The sequence below is a fragment of the Acromyrmex echinatior genome, chromosome 8, assembly GCF_024713525.1.
Source record: "Acromyrmex echinatior isolate Ae372 chromosome 8, ASM2471352v2, whole genome shotgun sequence".
Classification (NCBI taxonomy): Eukaryota; Metazoa; Arthropoda; class Insecta; order Hymenoptera; family Formicidae; genus Acromyrmex; species Acromyrmex echinatior.
In genome coordinates this window covers 862,463-888,017 of record NC_141859.1, presented here as the reverse complement: position 1 = coordinate 888,017, position 25,555 = coordinate 862,463, and the positions used below count along the sequence as shown (strand labels likewise).

General features: G+C 35.2%; 5 protein-coding genes and 1 non-coding gene across 9 annotated transcripts; 4 read left to right on the top strand and 2 right to left on the bottom strand.

Moving 5' to 3' along the window:
* Positions 1–694: 694 nt before the first annotated feature.
* RpLP2 (ribosomal protein LP2) lies at positions 695–2,873 on the top strand. The gene is made up of 4 exons (XM_011064069.2): positions 695–853; positions 1,450–1,622; positions 2,340–2,441; positions 2,652–2,873. The coding sequence occupies exons 2-4, from the start codon at positions 1,451–1,453 to the stop codon at positions 2,720–2,722; spliced, it is 345 nt and encodes a 114-aa protein (XP_011062371.1). The 5' UTR covers positions 695–853; position 1,450; the 3' UTR covers positions 2,723–2,873.
* On the top strand, positions 1,311–1,384 carry LOC147908661 (small nucleolar RNA Me28S-Am982). The gene has a single exon (XR_015546060.1). It is a non-coding gene; the product is annotated as a small nucleolar RNA Me28S-Am982 (small nucleolar RNA).
* A 485-nt stretch (positions 2,874–3,358) lies between the features above and the next one.
* On the top strand, positions 3,359–14,344 carry Chc (clathrin heavy chain). The gene is made up of 9 exons (XM_011064068.2): positions 3,359–3,903; positions 5,123–5,330; positions 5,849–8,900; positions 9,192–9,489; positions 9,694–10,134; positions 10,351–10,913; positions 11,241–11,463; positions 11,543–11,618; positions 11,720–14,344. Exons 1-9 carry the CDS (start codon positions 3,862–3,864, stop codon positions 11,845–11,847), a joined length of 5,031 nt encoding a protein of 1,676 aa, XP_011062370.1. The 5' UTR covers positions 3,359–3,861; the 3' UTR covers positions 11,848–14,344.
* Positions 14,345–14,402: 58 nt separating this feature from the next.
* Positions 14,403–17,036, bottom strand: Pop4 (ribonuclease P/MRP subunit POP4). Of its 3 annotated transcripts, none has more exons than XM_087408715.1 (5): positions 16,878–17,036; positions 16,638–16,761; positions 16,428–16,564; positions 15,230–15,611; positions 14,403–14,681 (listed from the first exon to the last, which is right to left on the bottom strand). In XM_087408715.1, exons 2-5 carry the CDS (start codon positions 16,651–16,653, stop codon positions 14,542–14,544), a joined length of 675 nt encoding a protein of 224 aa, XP_087264841.1. In that variant the 5' UTR covers positions 16,654–16,761; positions 16,878–17,036; the 3' UTR covers positions 14,403–14,541. The 3 variants fall into 3 exon arrangements, with proteins under 3 accessions (XP_087264841.1, XP_087264842.1, XP_011062369.1); XM_087408716.1 differs by having other exon boundaries at positions 16,887–17,036; XM_011064067.2 differs by having other exon boundaries at positions 16,857–16,998.
* A 95-nt stretch (positions 17,037–17,131) lies between these two features.
* LOC105150766 (pentatricopeptide repeat-containing protein 2, mitochondrial) lies at positions 17,132–19,426 on the top strand. The gene is made up of 5 exons (XM_011064066.2): positions 17,132–17,362; positions 17,841–18,364; positions 18,436–18,735; positions 18,818–18,922; positions 19,125–19,426. The coding sequence occupies exons 1-5, from the start codon at positions 17,281–17,283 to the stop codon at positions 19,269–19,271; spliced, it is 1,158 nt and encodes a 385-aa protein (XP_011062368.1). The 5' UTR covers positions 17,132–17,280; the 3' UTR covers positions 19,272–19,426.
* Positions 19,427–19,525: 99 nt separating this feature from the next.
* On the bottom strand, positions 19,526–25,457 carry LOC105150765 (superkiller complex protein 3). Of its 2 annotated transcripts, none has more exons than XM_011064065.2 (14): positions 25,323–25,457; positions 24,310–24,643; positions 23,859–24,232; positions 23,368–23,783; positions 22,833–23,300; positions 22,591–22,745; positions 22,377–22,512; positions 21,953–22,320; positions 21,420–21,736; positions 21,048–21,344; positions 20,717–20,974; positions 20,199–20,582; positions 19,863–20,118; positions 19,526–19,778 (listed from the first exon to the last, which is right to left on the bottom strand). In XM_011064065.2, the coding sequence occupies exons 2-14, from the start codon at positions 24,633–24,635 to the stop codon at positions 19,613–19,615; spliced, it is 3,921 nt and encodes a 1,306-aa protein (XP_011062367.2). In that variant the 5' UTR covers positions 24,636–24,643; positions 25,323–25,457; the 3' UTR covers positions 19,526–19,612. The 2 variants fall into 2 exon arrangements, with proteins under 2 accessions (XP_011062367.2, XP_011062366.2); XM_011064064.2 differs by lacking the exon at positions 25,323–25,457 and adding an exon at positions 24,815–25,224.
* Positions 25,458–25,555: the final 98 nt, after the last annotated feature.

The following is a 25,555-nucleotide window of genomic DNA, read 5'->3' as shown; positions in this document are numbered from 1 at the left end:
GAACATCTGTTTCGACTTCAACGTGCAACACGTGTTCGAACACATGCTGCACTCTATCATCTCTACCTGTAAAAGCTATAAGCTAAAGTTTGGTATTTTTTGTTCAATCGGTAAATCATATTGAGTCATCTAAAAAGTATCCGCGGTTTTTTGTCACTAGATGATGTTAATGGTCAACACATCTAGTGACAAAAAACCGCGGATACTTTTTAGATGACCCAATATAACTTTGTCAACAATTAATGATTTTTTATATTAATAATTTTCTTATAAAATTGTTTATATTTTATACGAAGTTTTCTAAAGTATAATTAAAAAAGACTTGACAATAATCATCCAGATAATTGTATAATTATATGAAGAATTCTAAAAGAATTTTCGTCAGAATTTTATAATTGAAAAGAGATCCATAATATAATTATATAAATAAGACAAGTTTTTTAATTAATCGATTAATACATTTGTACATAATGTAATTGATCAATCGATAAATTAAAAAACTTGCTTATAATTTAAATTATGGACAATATTCGGTTTTCATGTTGCAAGTACGATCTTAAGATGTCATAAGTCAATCACAAGTCGTATTAACATCTTAAGATATTACCTAACATGATCTTAAAATAAAAATGGACTATGAATACTGATCTGAATATTTTTGAAACTCCATAATTAACCGACATATTGGCTAAGTTTATCCAAATGCATTCGAGAGGGCGCAACGGTAAGACACGAAGTGTCCCATTTATCATCCTTCCATCAGATTTATTTCTTTCAGTTCTTTTCCGGCAAATTTCGTGCACGTTTTAATATTGCTTTGGTGGATTCACGTTTCGTGTCGTAAGACTTAAAGGTACGTTTAAATTTAAATTTTGTCTTTATAAAGAATAATATTCTACATTCCGAATTATCTGAATATCGACAGATTGAATTAATTAACGTCTTCGTTCGATCGCACTTTACAATTCGTAACATCGATGGATACTTTCCACTTTCCATGCGTCACGTTTACGCGAAAGCGCAAATATCCGAGACGTTATATGTAATAAATATCGCTATCCACTTTACCGAATTACGATTAAATTTACTAAACAACATAGTGTAAGTTTTGAAAATAATATGAGGCATTTGATAGAAAATAGAAATGGAATTCGCGCGCGCCAAAGTGCAATAGGTTATGATCCGGTACAAATATATCAATATTTAAGATGTAAATACATTACCTATCACGCTCCGATCACGCGAATGATGTTTATAGTTCTTATTTGTATAAGCCAAACGTATCTCACGTATATTTATAGAAGCTTCTTATTTCATGATGATTATATCACCATCTTTCGACTGAATGATTGTGAAGATATATTTTCTTTTACTGAGCAAAATTAATCCTTAGAGTAATCACATTGTACAAATTAGCTTGCATTTATATTTTAATATACCATTTTGCAGAATGCGTTACGTGGCCGCTTACATGCTGGCAGTTTTGGGAGGCAAAGCCTCGCCAAGCCAGAATGACATTGAAAAAATTCTGTCGTCAGTAGGAATTGAAACCGATGTTGAGAAATTAAAGAAGGTCATTAATGAATTAAATGGCAAATCGATAGATGACCTGATTGCCAAGGGTATGTACATTCTTTGAAACATTTATCAGATTAATTTTAATCTTGATTTAACTATTTTTTTATTTCTTTCTAATTTTACAAATTGAAAAGAGATAAAGAATAAATTACAATAAAATTGAAATTAAATAAGCACCTAGAATTAAAAGTGTATAAGAAATTGTGGTTTGTAGAGTAAATAAGCTCAGAGAGAATATATAGATTTTTTGTGATTATCTTAGAATATAGCAATAACTAGAGTAATTTGTATAGAAGCGTAAGTTAAAGATAGGTGTATTGATTATTTATTTGTAAACAAAGTTCTTTCTTGATGTTAACTGAAATAAATTAATTCTTTTCTACCCTATTCATCAAGATTAAACTTAATCTGCATTGATAAAAATGGATATTAGAAATATTTATTTGGTTTGTTCTTTTAAACTTCTTGTATGATTCATACATTCTCCTCTTCACTAGAGAAAAAAAAAGGATAAATACAAGTTCAGTTAAAAAGAATAGATTATATTTCCATGAGCCAAACCAAATAACTTGTAAAATGAATAATATGAGTTCCTGAAACTATTTGTCTCAATTGCTTTACCCAACTTTTGATTTTCTAATTAACCTGTTACAAAACATAAACATTTGGAATAAATTTAGGGATTGAATCACTGAGGTCAATTGTTTTTCATTCAGAACTACATGTAATCCAAATCGAATTGTATTGTTTTGCAATTCTAGGCAGAGAGAAACTATCGTCCATGCCAGTTGGTGGAGCAGTCCCTGCTGGTGCTCCTGCAGCCCCTGCTAGTGGCGCGGCAGCTCCAGCTGAAGAGAAGAAAGGTAGGTTTACCTAACTTTGAAAGTCTAATTCTAAGATCCATTCTTTTTAGTTGAATTTCTTGCACATTTCATCTTTTCTCTTCAACGTGAAAAAAAAGGGAAAAGAGAATTATGCAAAAAATTCAACTAAAAGGAATAGGCTTCTATTTAAGATGTTTATAATAATACTAAATGCTTGTGTAAAATAACGAATAATATTTCTTTTAACAGAGGAAAAGAAGCCGGCTAAAGAAGAATCTGAATCAGAGGACGACGATATGGGCTTTGGCTTGTTTGACTAAAGACTCTTTTTTTTTTTTATTTTATCACCGAAGAATGAAATACACTGCATTCTGCAGTAGTGGTATGAGCGATTTCCAATTTAACTTTCATAGGCGTTAAGGATCATTAGCTGATACTTCTGCTGGAGAATAAAGCGTACTTTTAACTGAACTCAGTACCAATCTCTTTACATCCCTACTTTTAGTCACATTTGATTCTAAAACGAATTTTATACAGGTTTTAAACTTATTTAAATTGAATTTTATTAATTTAAATAATTTAAATTGAAAAAATTGTTATGTAAAATCCTGACGAAAATTCTTTTTAGAATTAACTGCATTCAACGTATCGCAAGGAGGTGTCGCGAGCGAAGCGAAACCTCAGCGATAACCTTCAGGATGTGTGTTTTATAAGAGAAAAAGTATTTTAATTAGAGAGGGAACGTGAAGAATGGTAGAGTGGGAAAGAGAGGAGGAGAGAAAGACGTAATCGACTGCGTGGAAGTACGTTACGCACTCGTGCGCCGCTCGGGCGGCTGCGGTTTCACTCGGTGGCGACAGCGGCAGGTGGAGTAAGAGGAGGGGGTGATGCGCGAGATCCGCCACCGAGTCCAATCGTGTCAAATCGTAGCTTGTATTCTTCCGCTGGTGTCGGAGCGCTCGCGCCGTGCTCCACTCGACACTTCTCTCCGCTAACGTCATCGTGATCGTTGATCGTCCAGACACGAGAAAATTTTCCGGCACTCATTGTCATTATTTAGCGATCGTGATCGTCGACCTTTTCGGATCTCTCTCGTGCGCGAGCGGTGAATCTTTCCACGGGGAATCTCCATACGCGGGAACTATTTCGAGTTAGAGGGGCGGCGTTGGCGGCCATGATGGGTGTCAGCGGCGAGTAGCGACGTTTACGCTCGCTCTCCGCTCAGTCGGTTTTTACGCGTTTCGACGAATTGATGTTGAGCGTCCCGCGACGGGACAGAGATAGACAGAGAGAGGCGCACACGACGACACCCGGGGGAACGAGATTCGTAAGTAAGGAGAATTTGATTTTGAGACTGTGTGATCTCCATCCGTGCACGGGGGAGATCTAAATCTGCATCACGGCGGGAACGGTGACTGAGAACCTCGCCACGACGGATCCCTCAGACATCTCGGCGAAAATGACGCAGCTACTACCCATAAGGTTCCAGGAACACCTGCAGGTACGTTTGCTCCGTGTTCCCTCTCCCTCCGTGAACTCCGCGCCGCGCGCCCCATCATCGGCATTTACCACGTCGGCCTTTCTCTCGGAACACCGGACATTTTCTCTGCCCCCGCATTTCTCGTCCTCTCTCTCTCATTTATCTCTCCCCCTCCTCCTTGTCTTTCTCTCTTTCGCGTGTGTCCATCCGTCGATGTATCGACGGATTTACTTGCCCCCGTCTCTTTGGAACGGAAGTGCAATATTTCGAAGTAACTGACGTTACTCTTTGACAGTTGCAATGTCTCCTCTCTCCCCCTTCCCTCCCTCCCCATCAGCCGAGCGCGATGAGACTCGATGACGTTACACACCCGACTCTGCTCTGACTTTGCCGACTTGCCTCTCCTCACATCGGATTTCCTGGCACAGGTTATCCGCATGGAATTGAACGTGATATCGCGGACCAGACGAACACATTTTATAATCCCGAGAGGTCTCTCCTCTTTTTCTTTTCCCCACCAAGACGCTATCGTCCAGCGCATACGCCCCTCGTTTCCGTTTTTACTCGAAACTGTTGCACCTTATCGGCATACAATCCTCCCATTGTCTCGACGCGTCATCGTTGGATATCATGGAAAATGCTGTCGCTCCTTCCCACATGTTCCGCATGTAGACGCTCGTTAGGATGATGGAAATCAAGCTGTTTACTTGCAACACACACACACACACACACACACACACACACACACACACACACACACACACACCGCAATTCGAGCATGTTTTATTTTAGCAACATATGGTTGTTACAATAATATTACACATTTATTGTGTTCAACAGAATATTTATTTTGCAACTGTTAAGTTTTCTTTGCTGCGATAGGACTATTTCTTTAGATCTAAAAATATAATTCAATCAGCCCAAACTTCCAATAGTTACAAAAATGTTGGAATGTCAGTTTGTTTAAAAATTTATTTTGTTAATGTCTTGCTTTATTTTTCCTGATTATACTGGCTATAATCAGTTATAGTATCTAAAATCAGTATTAAGCTCACATTGTTGAAGAGTGTACGTATTAGTCGCTTTTGGATTGTCAGAAATATATTGTCAATAAAGTTGACTCAATAATAAACCTCTTTGCTCTCAGAAAACATAAAATCAGCCATATATTGAATTTTATCCTCGACTAAAAACATGAGTTTGAAGAATACAAGGCTATCTATGTTTTTTATTTTTGCAGCTTACGGCTGTAGGAATTAATGCTAGTAATGTCAGTTTTAACACTCTCACCATGGAGTCTGACAAGTTCATTTGCGTTAGAGAGAAGGTTGGTGATACTGCCCAGGTAGTAATCATTGATATGAATGATTCAGCCAATCCTATCAGAAGACCAATATCCGCTGATTCTGCAATCATGAATCCTGCTAGTAAAGTTATCGCTCTCAAAGGTATGTATACATGCGCATACGAGTGCTCGATTTCAGGAAAAGGTATTCAATTATAAAAAGTAAATATCGAACTTTTGATTTTATTTTATTTTTAATCTGGAAAACAATATTGGCTGCTTTTGACAAAAGAAAACAAATAACGTGTTGCTTGAAATCCCCAAACATTTTGAGATTTATAATTAGATAAATATATATTTAGATGTTGAAAAGAGTAAAAGCAAGACTGAATACAAAAAGTGTGAGCAACGCGAACAGACCTACAGGTGACACAACGTAACACATGATGCTTTTCAGCAAATGATACAGTGTAACAGTAATCGTTTCATCTTTATTTAACAGTGGCAAACAATGATTCATTGTGTTATACTGTGTCTATGTGTTTTGTTGGAATGCACATTGTAATCTATACACGCATTTTCCTAAAGCGAGCAAGATAATGATTCTATAATAGTAGAAATATTGAAAGAAAACATGAGGCAATGAAAATATGACAATTACTAAGAGAAATTTTTTTTTAGCTATGAAGACGCTTCAGATCTTCAACATTGAGATGAAATCAAAGATGAAAGCTCACACAATGACGGAAGATGTGGTCTTTTGGAAATGGATATCGCTGAACACGTTGGCATTGGTAACAGAGACTGCAGTGTACCACTGGTCCATGGAGGGTGATTCGACGCCAAATAAAATGTTTGAACGTCATTCGTCATTAAATGGCTGCCAGATTATAAATTACCGAACAGATCCAAAACAGACGTGGCTGTTGTTGATCGGTATTTCAGCACAGCATAACCGGGTGGTCGGCGCCATGCAGCTTTATTCTGTGGAACGTAAATGTTCACAACCGATCGAAGGACACGCCGCCTCCTTTGCTCAGTTTAAGATGGAAGGAAACGGAGAGCCAAGCAATCTATTCTGTTTTGCTGTCAGAACGGTCCAGGGCGCGAAGCTTCACATCATCGAAGTGGGCCAACCACCCTCTGGTAACCACCCGTTTCCCAAGAAAGCTGTAGATGTATTTTTCCCACCTGAGGCAGGAAATGATTTTCCCGTCGCGATGCAAGTTAGCTCCAAATATGACGTCATATATTTAATCACGAAATACGGTTATATACATATGTACGATATTGAGTCCGCGACCTGTATATTTATGAATCGTATCTCTGGGGAGACGATCTTTGTTACCGCACCGCACGAAGCGTCTGGCGGTATAATAGGAGTGAATCGGAAGGGTCAAGTCTTGTCGGTCTCCGTGGACGAGGAGAATATAATCCCATACATCAACGGGGTGCTGCAGAACTCGGAATTGGCGTTGAGAATGGCCGTGAGAAACAATCTATCGGGCGCGGAGGATTTGTTCGTAAGGAAATTTAATATGCTCTTCCAAAATGGTCAGTACGCGGAGGCAGCGAAAGTCGCGGCAAATGCTCCCAAAGGAATACTCAGAACACCGGCGACTATCCAACGATTTCAACAGGTTCCTGCTACTCAGGGCCAAACGTCTCCTCTCTTACAGTATTTTGGTATTCTTCTGGATCAAGGACAACTGAATAAATACGAGTCGTTGGAATTGTGCCGACCGGTATTAGTTCAAGGACGTAAACAACTGCTGGAGAAATGGCTGAAAGAAGACAAACTGGAATGTAGCGAAGAGTTGGGGGATCTAGTGAAACAGGCAGATCCCACATTGGCGCTTAGCGTTTATTTGAGAGCCAATGTTCCTAACAAGGTAATACAATGCTTCGCGGAGACCGGCCAATTTCAGAAGATCGTATTGTATGCCAAGAAAGTTTCGTATACGCCCGACTATATATTCCTTCTGCGGAATGTCATGAGGATTAATCCTGATCAGGGTGTGGCGTTTGCACAGATGCTGGTTCAGGACGACGAACCATTGGCCGACATCAATCAGATTGTCGATATATTTATGGAGCAGAATATGGTGCAACAATGTACAGCGTTTTTGCTGGATGCGCTTAAAAACAATCGGCCGAGCGAGGGTGCCTTACAAACTCGCCTCTTAGAAATGAATTTAATGTCCGCCCCGCAAGTGGCTGACGCTATATTGGGCAATCAAATGTTTACCCATTACGACAGAGCTCACGTCGCGCAATTGTGCGAGAAGGCTGGCTTGTTGCAACGCGCCCTCGAACACTACACGGATTTGTATGATATTAAAAGAGCGGTGGTACATACACATCTGCTCTCGCCCGACTGGCTCGTAGGTTTCTTCGGTACTTTGTCCGTTGAAGATTCCCTCGAGTGCCTGAAGGCTATGTTAACGGCCAATATACGGCAGAACTTACAGATCTGCATACAGATTGCGACCAAATATCACGAGCAGTTGACGACTAAAGCATTGATAGATCTGTTCGAGAGTTTTAAGTCTTACGAAGGCCTGTTCTACTTCTTGGGGTCTATCGTGAATTTTAGTCAGGATCAAGAGGTGCACTTCAAATATATTCAGGCGGCGTGCAAGACTGGCCAAATAAAGGAAGTGGAGCGTATATGTCGAGAGAGCAATTGTTACAATCCAGAACGCGTAAAGAATTTCCTAAAAGAAGCAAAGCTGTCCGATCAATTGCCTTTAATAATTGTGTGCGACCGATTTGATTTTGTTCACGATCTTGTTCTCTATCTTTATCGTAACAATTTACAGAAATACATCGAGATATATGTCCAAAAAGTAAATCCATCGCGACTACCGGTAGTCGTGGGTGGTCTACTGGACGTCGACTGCTCAGAAGATATCATCAAGAATCTGATACTGGTGGTGCGCGGACAATTCTCCACCGATGAATTAGTTGAGGAGGTAGAAAAGAGAAATCGGCTGAAATTGTTATTGCCATGGCTGGAATCTCGCGTTCACGAAGGTTGTGTGGAACCAGCTACGCACAATGCGCTGGCCAAAATCTACATCGACAGCAACAACAATCCCGAAAGATTTCTTAAGGAGAATCAATTCTATGACAGCAGAGTTGTTGGCAAATATTGTGAGAAGCGCGATCCTCACTTGGCTTGTATTGCATACGAACGTGGCCAATGTGACCGTGAGCTAATAAGTGTGTGCAACGAGAACAGCCTGTTCAAAAGTGAGGCCAGATATCTGGTGAGACGTAGAGATCCTGATCTTTGGGCAGAAGTGCTGTTGGAGAGCAATCCGTACAAGCGACCGTTGATCGATCAGGTTGTTCAGACGGCGTTATCTGAGACACAAGATCCCGAAGATATATCGGTTACTGTCAAAGCTTTCATGACAGCCGACTTGCCTAACGAACTGATCGAACTTCTCGAGAAGATAGTACTGGACAGTAGCGTGTTCAGTGATCATCGTAACTTGCAGAATCTCTTGATATTAACAGCCATCAAAGCTGATCGTACGCGCGTCATGGAATACATTAACCGCTTAGACAATTATGACGCCCCGGATATCGCCAACATTGCTATTAACAACGAACTTTACGAGGAAGCTTTTGCAATCTTCAAAAAGTTTGACGTCAATACGTCGGCTATCCAAGTTCTAATTGAACAAGTTGGTAACTTGGACAGGGCTTACGAATTTGCAGAAAGGTATGGTATATTCTAAACCAAAAGTTTGGAAACACTTTTTAAAAATTGACATTTTTAGGATTACTTATTCAAATGTCTATGACAATGTGTTTCTTTTAACAATGATTCTTTAAGGTAACGATCATATAACTTTCCCTAAGGCGAAAACATGATAGTAAAAATTTTTGTTATTGAAAGCAATGAAGAAATTTTTCTCAAAAATGTCTTTTTTTAAATGTTTCCAAACTTTCTGCCTGGAATGTGCATCGCATATTTTTTTTATACAATTTACTTAAATAAATCGTTGTGTAGATGCAATGAGCCACCGGTGTGGTCACAGCTTGCCAGGGCCCAACTGCAGCAGGGTCTGGTTAAAGAATCGATCGATAGCTTTATTAAAGCGGACGATCCATCCGCATACATGGACGTAGTGGAAACGGCGCATCGGACTTCGCATTGGGAAGATTTAGTCCGTTATCTTCAAATGGCCCGCAAGAAAGCACGCGAATCCTTTATTGAGAGTGAATTAATATACGCATATGCGCGGACCAACAGACTCGCAGATCTTGAAGAATTTATATCTGGCCCTAATCACGCCGACATACAAAAGGTAAAGAGCCATTGCTAAAGTAAAAAAAAATACAAAAGCTCAAATAATATAAGGATCATCAAGATTTTATATGTCATTTCTAAGTTCATTTATAAACGACAAATGAATTTATGATGATGTCTTACGGTATCATAACTCTGTGCTCTACTTTGTTCGCGTTTGTAAATGCAATTCCATTTCTTACAAATATTATTCTTTTTGCAGATCGGCGACAGATGTTTCGACGATAAGATGTATGACGCCGCGAAGCTCCTGTATAACAATGTATCGAACTTTGCGCGTTTAGCCATAACATTGGTCCACCTGAAAGAATTTCAAGGTGCTGTTGATAGCGCACGCAAAGCTAATTCGACGCGCACCTGGAAGGAAGTTTGTTTTGCCTGTGTGGATAGCGGCGAATTTCGTTTGGCACAAATGTGCGGTCTGCACATAGTCGTACATGCGGACGAGCTTGAGGATTTGATCAATTATTATCAAGATCGCGGGCACTTCGAAGAACTCATTAATCTTTTGGAAGCTGCTCTAGGACTTGAACGGGCTCACATGGGAATGTTTACCGAACTAGCTATTCTTTATAGTAAATACAAGCCTCAACGAATGAGGGAACATTTGGAACTCTTCTGGTCGCGTGTCAATATACCAAAAGTAGGTTTTCATCTCAGATCAATATGAAAATCAATAGCAGTTTTATTAACTATTTATGTGCATTTCTATCAATGTGGATTAACTTTAATCTTGATTTAATTTATTATATCTTTTTTATCTTTTTTAAATTCTTAAAACTAATAAAGATAAAAAGTTAAACCGAGATTAAAATTAATCTACATTGTTAGAAATGAACTGAAAATGATTGAATTGTAGGTGTTACGCGCAGCGGAACAAGCGCATTTATGGGCCGAGTTAGTGTTTCTGTATGACAAATATGAAGAATATGATAATGCGGTCCTAGCGATGATGCAACATCCTACCGAGGCTTGGCGAGAGGGTCATTTCAAAGACGTAATCACCAAAGTCGCAAATGTTGAGCTCTATTATAAGGCTATACACTTTTACGTGGAATATAAACCCCTTCTTCTGAATGATATACTGCTCGTGCTTGCTCCGCGCATGGATCACACTAGATCAGTAGCATATTTCACGCGAACCGGCCATCTGCAATTGGTGAAGCCGTACTTGAGATCGGTTCAGGCCCTCAACAATAAAGCTATCAACGAAGCCTTGAACGGCTTATTAATCGACGAAGAAGATTATCAAGGTCTTCGAACATCGATTGATGCGTTCGATAATTTTGATAATATCGCGTTGGCGATGCAACTCGAGAAACACGAATTGATCGAGTTCAGGAGAATCGCCGCATACCTGTACAAGGGAAATAATAGATGGAAGCAGTCCGTGGAGCTTTGCAAGAAGGATCGACTATTTAGGTAATGTTTAACAATGGCTGCACATTACTTTAACATTAGAATCGTTAATAGTGCCATTTTGGCTTCGTTAATTATTAAAATTTTTTTCTTTTTTGTATTAGATATATAGTAAGGAATATTGAAAATATGTGAATATAATACAAATAATTCTAATGATACAAGTAACAGATGTCAAAATAACTTTACTATCCAAAGACAAGGATAGGAAATTACCAAATTGGTACTTGCAGTAGTTCTAGCAGAATATCATTGGTGTTTCTAGTATTAAATCAAAGATACATTTATATACGTATATTGGAATTTTATTAATTGCCAATTTAATAATAGAGACGCCATGGAATACGCGGCAGAATCCCGGAATGCAGAGGTCGCCGAAGAATTACTCGAGTGGTTCTTAGAAAGAGGTTCCAAGGACTGTTTTGCAGCATGCTTATTTCATTGTTATGATTTACTTCATCCGGACGTCATCTTGGAACTCGCATGGAGACATCGCATTTTACATTTCGCAATGCCATATCTTATACAAGTCGCGCGGGAATATATCACTAAGGTATATATAAGATATTCGTAAAAGAAGTGTCTAATTCTTCGTACCGCTAGCAGTATTCAATGATAAATATGTTTCATAGGTTGATAAATTAGAAGAGGCCGAAAGCCGACGCATCGAAGAAACTGATCATCAGGAACATAAGCCTATGATTATGCGTGAGTGATCATTTTAATATATTTTCACGAATATATCTCATTAATGTGCGAAGCCGGTAAACTATTTTCGACATTAATAATAATATTTCTTCCTATTATAGCGGAACCTCAGCTAATGCTGACCGCAGGACCAGGAATGATGGCACCTGGCTACGCGCCTCAAAACGTATACGGTACACCTGCACAAGTGTACGCGTCCACCGCAGCCTACCAAGGTTACGGTATGTGAAATACATTTAAGGAGACAGATCAACAAAGTCTACTTTTCTATAAAGTTTAGGTAGAATGAGATTGTTTTGTTAGCTTAATATCGTCAAAGCGAATACGAATGAATATCATTAGAAAAAAAAACGATGAATTGCCACGTTTAGATCATGATAATAGTGTATCGAATAGCAAAATGCATTAAGAAAAGGCATTAATACGCTATCACACGCTAAATGTGAATGTGTAATTTATAGGGAAGACGTCGAGCAAATTATATTTCATGGTTTAAATAGCTGTTCAACGCGGATTTTGCGTAAAAAAAATTTAAAAAACTTATTCGGAAATTATTGTAACGAAAAAAAAGATGTTTTTTCTCTCTTTTTTTTTTAGTGCGATTTACCGAGATTTTTCCGATTTGAATTATCGTGCACAGTTAATAAAAAAAATATACATATGTTGTGTGAACAAAGTATAATTTCCCTGTCTTTTACCGGCACACACACACACACGCGCGCGCGCGCGCGCGCGCGTGTGTGTGTGAGTGAGTGCGCGCGCGCGCGCGCGCGTGTGTGTGTGTGTATGTGTGCGCGTCTACGTGCCTTTCTTTTGGCTACTAACAGGAAGCAAGCTTTTTGGGCAATATAATAATTAATTCGGAAGCAAAATCAACTGTAGATCAACAATTACATCGTAATTTCTGTACAGATTACTCAGTGCTTGCTTTTCGGTGAAATTTCTTTCAATTTTTCATCACTTATATAAACATGCTTTTTTGAAAGTCATCCCGTCTTTCTTTATCTTTGAATAAACGTTGGCACTAGATGTACATTCTCAAAAGCGTGTGATGAATCACAGTGGAAAGTAAGGAATCCTCGCAAAATTGCAATGTAATAAGAGTATCTTTTAGGTCGGGGTAGATCGCGTATCGTTATATCAGTATTGTAACGACGAGATCAAGATGGAGAAAAACTTGTAGACACCTCAGAATATGTTTGGCGTACCTATAATAACATATACATCGTTCTAGATCTACCTGTATGTACATTTGCTTGAACATAATACGAAGACACATGTTCGCCACAAGTTAGCTTGATTTGCGTAAACAAAACGAATCATAAAATAAATTATAGGTACTGAAATTGAACGACAAGACCTTATTGTCTTACTAATGTACTACAATGCATAGAGTAGTCCGCCCGAGTTTTTTTTTGTCCAATCTGCATTAATCGTATTTTTAGTCTTTCATTGTTCATTGCATAAAAAGATTAATTACAGACAGATATTAAATGATCTTCAATTCTTTGAATTATAATAATTGTTCGAGTTCAAGAAATTAAAGATAATTTGATAACAAAGTCCAGCACGCGATCGCCCATTGTCACACATTGTTTCATATATACCGTAGTTTGATAATATTTTCTACTCGTTTCACACATAGACGTAATAAGCATTGCCTCTATGATTTCACATTTAATGTATGTGCATAATATCTTATTCGAAGTTATTGATTGTTATAATCATTATATAACTTGTTATAAACTATGCCTAAATTATGCAGTTTTAAGATAAATTAGATCACGATATTTCTAGAAAATAACAAAGCCATTTTGTTGACACTTGTGTTTCTCTTTTTCTTTTAAAATCTTTACGTCGTATATATAAAGTGTTACGTCGATACATCAAGATCAGTATATATAAAGTGCGATAGACAACTGAGAAAAAATTAATCTTGTAGTATGTCTTACCGTTAACATTCCTAAGAGAGTGTAAATTATCAACCTGCGTAAATTTGTATCATTTAGTAATATATCTCGTTTCTTTTTCTCATATCTCAATGGATTATAATATGTAGTCTTTTTATTTTAAAATGCGCGGAGAGCGAAAGTTTATACCGGCGAAAAGATCACGTTAATACTATCCTCAAGTAAAAGAAATTTGTATTATGTATTAAAAGAACGAACGCGCTCATCGTTTTCCTCGTCTTCTCTATGCGACATTTTGATTTTTTTTTTGTACTCCACAGTTGATCTTGCAGTGATCTAGCTGTATATATATATTACATATTAAAACTGTTATGTCGAAGGAGAAGGTCAGTAACATGTCCTGATACTATGTTTTACTTTGATCTAAACTTTAGCCAAATAAAATTGTAGAGATTGATTAAACAAATATAGTTGTTGTATTAATTGAAAATAACTATCATTGTATCAGTGTCATGTTTGACTATTGCGGTTTTAATGGAAAAAACATGGGTGAACACACTTCCAAAAGAAAAAATAGATTATTGTTCAATAGTTATGCACACCTTTCCATATAAACACAAGAGACACAAAGAGATTTACACGCGTATACATTATATATAAATATGACGCTATATTATATATACGACTATATATATAAATACTGTACCATGTAAGTAGTAAATATACATTACCAATCCTGTAATTGTAATATCCTATGATAATAATCTGCAAAGAAATGCTGAAAGATATGAAGAAATAAAATAATTCTAACATCTAGATGAAATTAAAATAATTTCCACAAAAGGATCATCATATATAGTATAATCACGTACAATTATATTATCCGTATACTGATTTATTTTGTCACATTTTTTAATTTTCCGTCACAACGTAACTTTTTTTATCAAGATTTAACATTAATTTGTGTATCTTTATAGAAGATACCATCAAATTATCAATATATTAAATATTTATCACAGCATTACAATTGAACTATTCTTAAACTTCTTAACTGCTCGTTCTGCAGGCCTTATAGAAAGCTCTCTTCCAAACACTTTTAGTGTTACTCCATCATCCAAGTGAACGTTAATCTTAACTACATCTTTTGGTATGGCTGTAAACAGTTTAATAAAAATTAGCAATAAAAATATATATATATATATACATGATATTTGGCAAGATGAGAGAAAATTTAAGGACAGGCTTCTAAATGATAAAATAAGAAATCGAGAATAACAAAAGGATTTGTTTTTTAATTATAAATGTAAAGCATTTTTATACGTAAATATTTAGACATTTATAATTAACAAAATTACAACCGAAATTTTATTATTCTTGATTTTGTAATTCCGTTTGACATTGTAACGAATGTTTTACATATTCATGAAAAAATGTCTAGTACTTGTGAATATTTAAAAATTTATAATTACAAACGAAGCTTTGAGCGTAATTTTTTTATTTTTGATTTCCTTATTTTATCATTCAGAATCGCTCTTAAATTTTCTCCCATTAGCATTGTTCAACACTCATAATTTCCAAGGGATTTATTGTACTCATGTATATACATGTAATGATAAAAGCAGCAAGTGCATATAATATACTTTGTAACAGATACGGCATGTTTATGCGGGGAAAAATCGATAATATACGTTTATTGCTTACTTCGAATAATATTGTCCATTCCACAGACCCTAAAAGTATTCTTTGTGTCTTGTATGACAATTCCCGTAACTCCTACCAGACTGGGGCATTTGGATCTATCGATCGAGATTTTAGCACCATGATAATCGGCTTTTATCAATTGCAGGTTTACGTTCTCCCAATTTCGAGGATTCTCCGATATATCGGTAAATGACTCGACATTGAGCATCTCTCTCATATATTGTAGCCATAATTGATTTAAAGGTAAAACATCAGAGTACTTCATCTGATTTCTATTACCGATCCTACCTAAACCAAAACGCAGCCTCTTCCTGGCAGAGAAGCATTTGCCCTTTTCCACTTTCTTCTTGTGCTTTGGTTTAATTTTGTTAAATATAAAGGTCTATAAAAATTTTCGAAAAGCAAGATCTTAGTCAATCAGTAATTATATTTCCATGATTCTTATTTATGTTATTATATATTAGGTGTTGGAATTAATTCGTAGCGTTTTACAAGTGATGGGAAGTACTTTCATTAATGTATTTTTTAATGCTCATGTGAAATAAATAACATTCTTTCATTAAAAACGCTACGAATTAATTCCAACACCTAATATTATACAGTTCATGAACTGATACAATAGAAATGGTGATACAATAGAAAAAGAAATGATACTATATAAAAAAATAAGTTGAAAATAAAGAATAAATTTTTTTCATATGAAGCTTGTTTTTGAGAAAATTTATTTTAAATATTTATTGTGTGTATGTGTGTGTGTGTGTGTGTTGTGGATATGGATTAATTGATAAACTAAAGCATTGGGACGTGTAGAAAGCATTCATAGAAATTTACTTCAAAGAGCAGAACTGTATATTCAACAGAATGTGCAATATTTTTTCAATAATTTACAAAGTGATAAAATTATTGTGAATGTTCTTTTTATTGTGTATTCTCAATTACCCGATATAATCAACTTAAATATAAGAGATTATAGTCTACAGCTAAGATCTAATATCAAAATATAGTTGAGTAAGAATCAATTTTAAGTATTTTAAGTATCACCTATATATCAAATCTATTTTGTCGAAAACAAACCTTACGTGAAAGAATTATTCTACATTTTCTATTTATTTTGCTATGTATAGAAACATTCTCTTTTCAATTATATCACCAATTAATAAACATTTTAGTTTATTATATTACAACGTATATTATGTACCTTTCGCAATTCATCTGGAATAGATTTTCGGTCAGATGGTGGCAACAAGTTTTGCAAAAAGTCAATGATATACTGCTGAGTATTTTCACAGATCTTGATATGACTGATCTTACTTTTGGGAAGTGGCGTGCACAATTCTGGAAAAGAATCGCGTTATTAATATAAGAACATAAAAAAATTTACAAATCTACATTATATATTTTTGTTTACTCGCATAATCCGACATGATTCTGCAGCGTTGTCTTCTTGATCTTTCAAATTGTTAGACCGCAATTGAAATTTTTAATTATTTTCGCAACGTTGAAATATTATTACAATGCTTTTTCATGATTTTCTATAACATAGAAAAATATCCTTAAAGTATAATATATTAAAAATGAATATATTGATTGATATTAACAAATTATAATGCTAAGAATTAATATTAACAAATTATAATGCTGAGAATACCAAACCAACTTTTACAGCACCACGATACTTCATTTCTACTATAAGTTGGCAACAAAATGGAAATGGACAAGAAGCATTATTGCGTCATATTGTTATTACAACCGACCAATCATGCCCATAATCACGCTCCTTCATTTTTAATTAACCAATAAAAACGTGGCGTTAATCAGAAAATGATTTTAAGTGCCATCTACAGTTTGTTGTGTTTGCAAATAGGGAAGAAGTATTATACAATATAATCAAACCGGAAGCTACATATTGAGATTTACTGACTACCCGGTTTCCGGTTCGTAGGCGTTCTTCTCTTCGTTTCACGTACCGTTGAGCGTGTGCTTGCTAATCGTCGTTCAAAAGATTAAAATATAAATTTAGAAAGGATTAAAGACGTTTGCATACAGAGATAATGGCAGCGACGATGAGATGTCTTACGAGGTTCAATGTGGGACTGGCAAACCATACTCTTCTGAGGAATAACTTCCTCAATTGTACGTAATTCGACTTAACCTTACATTAATTTTTCTCGCGATGACTTTATGACCCAAGTTTCACGTTATTAGCACGTACATGTTACTGTACGCAATTATAACTTTCAGTTGATACGTATCTCAGAAAATATATTCGAACGCATATGCTATAGAATAATATTTAACAAGACGAGCGTAATTAAAATATTTTTCATAAGTAATTTTTTTACATGTTTAATATTGGGTCATTTAAAAAGTATCTCTGGTTTTTTGTCACTAGATGTGTGTTGATGGTCATATATCTAGTGACAAAGTACCGCGGATACTTTTTAGATGACCCAATATAATAGTTTGATGTTATAACTAATCTGTGCTTCGCGGGTTTTCTCCATGTCTTGGTCCAAGCATAGATTAGTTATATAGAAAGCACCCATAGAAGCATCAAGGAGTTTGATGTTATATTTATATAACAACTATTAATGTTATATTCACTTTACAGCTTGCAGATTCTTATATTCGGACAAGAGCCTGGGTCTGCAAGGCTACGAAAATGCACGATTGAACTTTCGCAATCAGTTTTTAAATGTGGAAAATACATTCCGCAACAAAATGGAAGAAATATGCAATACAGACTCAGGTATGATCTTCACAGAAGATCTAAAGTCTATGTTGCATTTAGCTCAGAAAACTTCTGAAGACATTGAGTTACTTGTCAAAATGTTGAAAAAATTTAACAATCAAACCAAGGAGATGAGATTTGGTACTTTTATCTTTGGTCCTGTAGTGATGCGTACCCTGTATTACTTGGATGAACCAGATCTTGCATTCACTGCTTTCAAGGATCCTAAGTTTGAGAATTTTTTTGATCAATTAATCAGTTACCAGATTCTTTTATCTCTGTTATATAAGCATGGAAAGTACACAGAAATGAGAGAAATATATGAGATAATTAAAAACAAAGACCTAATAGGTGGATATCCTAGAAATTCTTTAATATTGGTTATGGCAGCATGTTATAAGGAGGTAACATTTATACAAGAGTGATTAAATTTTCACGAGTTTGTTCTTTACATAATTAGTCTTAACACTTCTAGAATACACCGGAGACATTGCAATATGCCTTGAACATCTGGAAAGAATTAGATGAGAAAGGATGCATAATCATGCGTAGAGCTACTGCATTTTTAGCAGCTTTAGCCATTAAGCAGAATTCGCCTCATATAGCAATAGAAATCTTAAGTACTTTGAGAGAGACCAGATATATTCAGATAAGATGTCTAAAAGTTTTAGCCTACACAGATTTGAAGAGGTTTACTGAGATAGTGCCTATATTTAGAGCATCATTGGAACATGATAGACCCAATGTACAAAAAGAAGGTTATTTCAAAGATGTGGTACGTATCCTGTTTATATAGTCCTTGTTTAGTAATTATGTGTATGTAACGTATGCACGTTTTATTTTTATTATATCTATAGATTGAAAAATTGGAAGAGGTTATGGCACAGGAGAATATCCCTGAAGATTTTGAACTTTACAAGTTGATTACTTTATTGAAAAAGGACGAGCACATCTTACCTAATGTAAGTTGATACTCTGACAATCCGTTCTACTAATCATTGATTATCAATTCATACTAGTTATATGTTGGAAATATATTTTATATTTTATTTCTTATACTATTATTTCTGTAAAAAATTTTTATATGCATATAAAATTAGCTTAACAAATTAAGTATCGTCAAATCTATTAGAATAAAAAATTAAATGAATTATATTTTTACAGATTTTGGAAGATCATATCTGCGCGGAAATAACAATTGATAAATCGAGATTTGACAGAAAGAGACTTGATACACGATTTAATTGGTCGGAACGTCCACGACCGTTTGCGCATAATAATAGTAGACCAGCGTTGCGGGATCTTTTGTAAGTATGTTTATGGAAACATTTCCATACAGAAGTTGTAGAATATGTCTCATATAACCCGCTGATTAATTTATCTGGGACAGATTTAAAATAAATAAAAATTAAACCAATGATAATAAATAAATAAATATGATTTGTTTCAATCAATAATGGACGAAATTACATTTGTTTTTATTAAATAATAATTAATACCTTTAATCAATGTACCTTTCCATAAATTGATACTTTTTTTACACAAAATTCAATAAGACAAACTACTTCAATTAATTAGATTTATTATACAGAGATTTTTTACAAGATAGAAAAAATATACTGTTTTTTTACAATAAATCATAATAAAATAATTTATTTAAACTGCGAGGCTTTGTTAACTTGGAGATGACTTAGTTCTTTTTTGTTATGAAGTAACCATTGTGACATATTTTCAGAAGCGTAAAATTGTGATTTTATTATTGATATTAGTGACAGTATCCACTGACTATTAATTGGAGTACAGTCCTTATCCTTATTTCTATAAATAAAATAATTATACATATGACAACTCAGCCGTCGAAAAAAAACAGACAAGATTGATATATCATTCTATAATACCAACCTGGATAAAAGAGCTGCAACGAGATTAGCCCAGCTCTCAATGTTACTGGGATATGTAAATATATTTTTCTGAGCTTGTCTGAGACCCTCTTTCGTACCAAAGTGACTGTATGCCGATGCGCAAGCAACATGTACAATATCAGCATTAGTCGTATTTCTGCTTAGTGTCAACGCCGTTAGAGCACATTTATGAAAGACATCCAAATTTTTGTCCAATAGTAAAACTCGAACAAGACGCATCCAATATCTAACGTCGTCTATAATATCACACATTCATTATAAAAGATGAACTTGCAAGCTCATCATTTGATAATACATAATAACATGAATTACTTACTAGGATGTTTGAAAATAGCTTTGGTAAGTATTCGAATAGCTTCCCTGAGATTTCCCTGAATAACTTGATAGTATGCTGACAGTGTGACAACATGATAACCGTACTTGTGATGATTTTCATATGATTTCAATTCGTTCAAAACTAAAGAAGTTAAATTGACGTCGTCATGCAAAATTCCTAATGCAGCAGTCGCTAAGAGACCAGTTACAGTAGGCGGTTCTATTTGTATACATTGAAATAATAAAGTCTTAACAGCATCTGCTCCTTGGAATATGTAAGCAATCGCAGCCATTGCACACAAGATATTAGCTTTATCTGCACCAGTGTCTGCTAGCCAATGTAAAGCTGCTTCATATGTGTTGTACGAATCTTCATATTGCTTGGCTAAATATATATGACATTTTTATTTTCATCAAAGTTTATACTTCAGTCTTATAGAAAGTTGAACATAAAATGAATAATCCATTTCGAGAATTTATATTTTCATAAGACAAAGATAAAAACTAAAATTTCCATACCTTTGAATAAAGATAATGCTAGATGGCACTGAGAATTGAAATTTGTACATTTCACTTGTTTGCATAATGCTACTGCTTTTTCGTGTGTTCCGATTTGAATCAAGATGCGTGCTAAGTTTATGGATATCATATCCCTTTCTTCATCTTCACTCAGTTTTAAAGCTGTAGAAAATTGTTTAGCTGCCGTATTGTACAATCTTAGTCGTTCCAATAATAAACCATGTGTATTTAGAGCATAAACATCATACGGCTCGCGTTCTGAAAAAAAGGCCAAAATTACTTTCAAGTAGAAAGAGAGTATCTCGTTAAATTGACAATGTTATTTGCTAACCTGTGTACCAAGTAAGAATGTCGGCTGCTGCAGGTATCGCGTGCATGTTTTCGATAACATAAACTAACAGTGGATCTTCCTTCATTGCGGAATTCAGGAGAGTAGTAAGTACCCAATGAGCATAACCTAAAGCTGCTTGATTATGATAACCCAATTGTGTCGAATGTCGGAACAGATCCATTGCTTCCTTTCTCAGAGTCTTCTCTGCGATTAATCCCTGTCCGACCCAACTATTCACGTAACTAGGATCCGCACGTTGTGATCGCGAAAACGCTTCATTTGCTTTATAGATATCTCCTAGATATATCAAAAGATTGTTATAAAATGCATATAATTTTAATAAAAATTTAAAAAATAGTTATCTTTAGGTACCTAGATGCAAGTATAATGTTCCCAAATTGCTCCAAGCTATTGCATTGTTCGATTCTCTATCGATCGCCATAATGAAACAATGTTGAGCCAGGGCATAATTTTTTATATATACTGACATACAAATAACACCAAGAATATTCCAATGTAGCCATGATTGTGGGCAGAGTTTAACGGCATGTTTTGCAGTCGCATAGCACTTAGCCGCCACATCATTCTTATTGATTGTAGAAGCGCGATTTAGTTGCATCAAATAACAGCATGTTAAATCATGCCATAACAATGCAGAATTTTGCATGGATAGTGCTCGACAAAAACATCTGAAAATAAAAGTTTATTGATAAAGTTAAGTTTTGAATCGTAAAATAATACAAAATACTAATTAAGTCTTATATATATAATATTCGTAAAAATTTATTATATCGTACAAACTTTTGTATATTAATAATTGCGTTTAACAGTTTAATTGATATTAATCTTGTTTTCTAATATAGTCATATTATGAAAGAATATATTTAAGAATCATTTCTTTTTACCTTATTGATAACATCAATATCTCGTCTCCTTTAATATTCATATATTTTTCGGTATTATCACACTTCATTAAAACAGATTTAATCCTTAAATAGCAATATTTTTCTGGCAGAGTGATTATTCTATAACACACGTCGCCAAGCAATTTCCAATTGCAAAGTAGATCACTGCGTATTATAATAGCGTCTATGAAATTGTCTGCTGCTTGTTGTAGATTTTCCCTTGCCCGACATAAAAATTGTTTCTCGATATTTTGCCTTGCTAAACCTAAACACGCCTGTGCTAGACCTTTTAATGCAAGAATATGCTGTTTATCGTTCTGTAATATACTCTCGAAATCTTCTTTGGCTTCTTTATATTGACCAATGAGCTATGGAAAAAAATTTTGTATCAATTATATTATATGTTTTTATGAATTTTACTTACCAGTTTGATATTCGCGAGTTGTATCATAGGATACAAGGATTCTGGGCTCAGCTGTAGTGCTCGTTGATACGACTTTAGTGCCGATGCATGAGCGCCGCGTGCCAAATATGCATCTGCCAGAGATTCCCAACAATGACTGTACAAAGTATACACTTGTGATAAGAAATATTATAACATTCTGTAACATAAAATAATAGCGCGAGCTATATTATACTTGTCATTAGGATCAGCTCTGATCACGTGCTGTAATGCTGTGATAGCTTGTCCTGCATCACCTTGATCCAAGTAATGCAAGCCTAGTTGGAGCCAAGCCCATCTTGGCCCAGTACCTTGCATAGTTACCCTTTGTAATAATTTTATATTGGCATCCTAAACAATATATAATATTAGGATTGGTCAGAATAGTTGTCACATACAAATTTGTATTTTAAATAGAAAAATATGTATGATGCTCACAGTGTTCTTGAGAAGACGATAAGCTGTACTTAATCCGATACCAGCTTCTTCGGAATTCGGATTGATTTGTAATGCGGCGTGATAACATCTTCTTGAACGTTCTATGTCGTTACCATGTTCGCGATAATAATGTCCTAAGTAAACCATACATTCCCAATTATTACGATCTGCTTGGACGCCATTTAAAAATGCCATCAAACTGTGATTGTAATCTCCCATATCCCAATATATTTTACCAAACAGCAACCAAGCTTCAGAATTTTCTAAAGCTAGCTCGAGAGCGTTAATAGCATCTTCGTATTGTTTGTGCTTTTGTAAATGCAACGCTTTAAGAATAAAAGCTTGAAGTTTAGTTTCATCCTGAGACTCCAAGTTACTTAACATAACAGTAGCATCAGGTTCATCCAATAATATATTTGTGCGTGCATGAATCACTTGTAATTGTATGGAAGGCTCAACACTTAATAACTGAATATAAATTTATTATATATCAATAAATATCGAGAAATTTATAATATTCATATTAAATACTCACTTCTTCGCACATCTGACGTGCTTCTATCAATTTTTGTTTGTTACTACTTCTACTTATTGCTTCAAGTAATCTCAATTTAATTCCATGTTGAAATTTATCCTTTAAACTTGATTTTATTAACCATAGTACTTGTCTAGATGCATTCTCGGTTTCTTCCCAGCAGTATAATTTGGAATATATTTGACTCAACATTAACCAAGCATAAAATGATTGTGTATTCAATGAGACTACTTGCTTCAAACAATTGCATGAGTCAATTAATTCATCTGTTCTTTTCAAATATACTGCCTTTGCAATGAATGCAGCCTCGGAATTTGCATTTATCTTTAAAAGTGATTCATAAAACTGAGTTATATCAATTTCAAGTTTAGTTTCACATAATGCCTCCGTTTCATAATAAATACGGCATAACCATTCTGTGCAAAGAAAATGACTATATTGTATGAGAATATAAAAATATAAGTTCTGACAAGAATTAAAAAATAATTTACCTAAAGGATAAGCATCCTGTGGAAATTGAGTATGCATATCTTGAGCAGCTGTTAGCAACTTTGTAAGTTTATTTGAATCATGTAGTATCTTTAAATATTTTCTGTAATACTCTTGTCTATTCACAAGATCTGTGTCTTTTATCACAGATTCTAATACATTTTCATAAAGCTCTTGATACTTGTTTATTCTATTATTAGGATACTCTGATAAAATCCACACTAGAGTCTTATCAATCAGATTTATCTTCTCTTTGGTAGAAATTTCTCGTAATGCGCTCAATGTGCTCAGTGCTTCAGACAATATGTCATCATTCTTGATATACAAAACAATCTCCGAAATTTTATTCACAAAATGTATGAATTTAGGAGATTCGCTAAAACAAATGTTTAATCTTTTTTCTGATCTTTATATACAGTTCAAGATGTTATAAAAATTGTAATGATATCCTACCTATCTAATTGCAACAATTTGCAATAAGCTAAAACTAACTTTCCCCAATTATCATGGTCCTGTGGAGCTTTTTCATAGTGTGCCGCTAAACCTTGCCAGGCTAATGGATTGTTGGGTTGCACCTCCACAGCCTTATGAAGAACTAAGGATACCTGTGATTTAAATTCCTCCACCTCTTGCATGGAACGGGCTAAGAGTACTAATGCCGCATAATTGTTTTTGTCTTTTTTTAAAACTTTTTTGCATTTCTTCATAACTTCCAGATATTCATTTTGCTTGAAAGACTCACGGGCTTCCTTCAATAAAATCTTTACGTCGTCTGACATTTTGCTCTCTGATAAAATAAAAAAGAAATATTATTATAATGCTATGAATTTTTTGCTTTCAATATTTTATAATATATACACAAGATAACAGCAGTAACAATTGAATAACGTATAATCGTAAAAATAATTTATAAATTATCATGACAATATCACAACATTTTGAATGAAAGTTATCCTACCTTCAATCCAACTTTACAATCAATTATAGGTATGAATCAAATTTGTTAAGAGAGATGTAACGAATACTCGTTGCAAAAAACATTAAACGACTTAAACGTAATCACGAAAACGTAATTATCACATTGCTTGCATTTTTGGCATTTGGAATCTTCGCTTTCTCTCCTTTTAATGTCTCAGAACATATATACTTGCTCGTTTTAAGTGCAATAATTTTTCAGGAAATTTCAAGCAAAGCGAACAGACTTATTATTTGACCTACAATTCCGATTCAACGAAACGCGACTTGCGAAAGTTGCGAGTGCGACACAGTGCGACAGAAAACTAGGGCTACGTTCCAAAATATCCTCTCCGAGGAAGATTTTACTCTATATGCTATAATATACGTTACGTATACTACATATCGAGTAAAATTTTTCTCGGAAAGGAAGTTTTAGAACGTTAGCCTAGGATGCTTTAGGAAGCTTACATGCGCGCGCGCCCTGATGTCGCGTACATGTGCGTATGTACCTGCTGTGGGAACGTGTGGTGCGTGAACGAACGTAGGAGTCGGGAGGTGCGGAGGTAAAAAGCTGGTAGAGTCGCCAGGAGGCCGCCCGATGGATTCGCCCCGCTCGTCGTGTTTACGTCCGTCACTCACTTTCCTTTTGACATCCGCACTGCTCTAGGTTTACGCCATCCTCTCTTCCTCTTTACATCGCCGTGTATCTCCCGTGTTTCTAACCTAAGATCGTCTCCACCTG

Bases quoted from the DNA above. Each gene is read 5' to 3' on its own strand.
- Chc (XM_011064068.2), top strand. From the start codon at position 3,862: ATGACGCAGCTACTACCCATAAGGTTCCAGGAACACCTGCAG. The intron at 8,901-9,191 runs GTATGGTATATT...ATCGTTGTGTAG, and splicing joins GCTTACGAATTTGCAGAAAG to ATGCAATGAGCCACCGGTGT. The intron at 10,914-11,240 runs GTAATGTTTAAC...ATTTAATAATAG, and splicing joins AAGAAGGATCGACTATTTAG to AGACGCCATGGAATACGCGG.
- Pop4 (XM_087408715.1), bottom strand. The intron at 15,612-16,427 runs GTACATAATATA...AAATTTTTATAG, and splicing joins TTCCAGATGAATTGCGAAAG to ACCTTTATATTTAACAAAAT. The intron at 14,682-15,229 runs GTAAGCAATAAA...AACTGTTTACAG, and splicing joins AATGGACAATATTATTCGAA to CCATACCAAAAGATGTAGTT.
- LOC105150765 (XM_011064065.2), bottom strand. From the start codon at position 24,635: ATGTCAGACGACGTAAAGATTTTATTGAAGGAAGCCCGTGAGTCTTTC. The intron at 23,301-23,367 runs GTGAGTATTTAA...ATTTATATTCAG, and splicing joins CACGTCAGATGTGCGAAGAA to TTATTAAGTGTTGAGCCTTC. The intron at 21,345-21,419 runs GTACCTAAAGAT...TGATATATCTAG, and splicing joins AACATTATACTTGCATCTAG to GAGATATCTATAAAGCAAAT.
- LOC105150766 (XM_011064066.2), top strand. From the start codon at position 17,281: ATGGCAGCGACGATGAGATGTCTTACGAGGTTCAATGTGGGACTGGCA. The intron at 18,365-18,435 runs GTAACATTTATA...TAACACTTCTAG, and splicing joins TGGCAGCATGTTATAAGGAG to AATACACCGGAGACATTGCA. The intron at 18,923-19,124 runs GTAAGTTGATAC...ATATTTTTACAG, and splicing joins ACGAGCACATCTTACCTAAT to ATTTTGGAAGATCATATCTG.
- RpLP2 (XM_011064069.2), top strand. From the start codon at position 1,451: ATGCGTTACGTGGCCGCTTACATGCTGGCAGTTTTGGGAGGCAAAGCC. The intron at 1,623-2,339 runs GTATGTACATTC...TTGCAATTCTAG, and splicing joins AGATGACCTGATTGCCAAGG to GCAGAGAGAAACTATCGTCC. The intron at 2,442-2,651 runs GTAGGTTTACCT...TTCTTTTAACAG, and splicing joins TCCAGCTGAAGAGAAGAAAG to AGGAAAAGAAGCCGGCTAAA.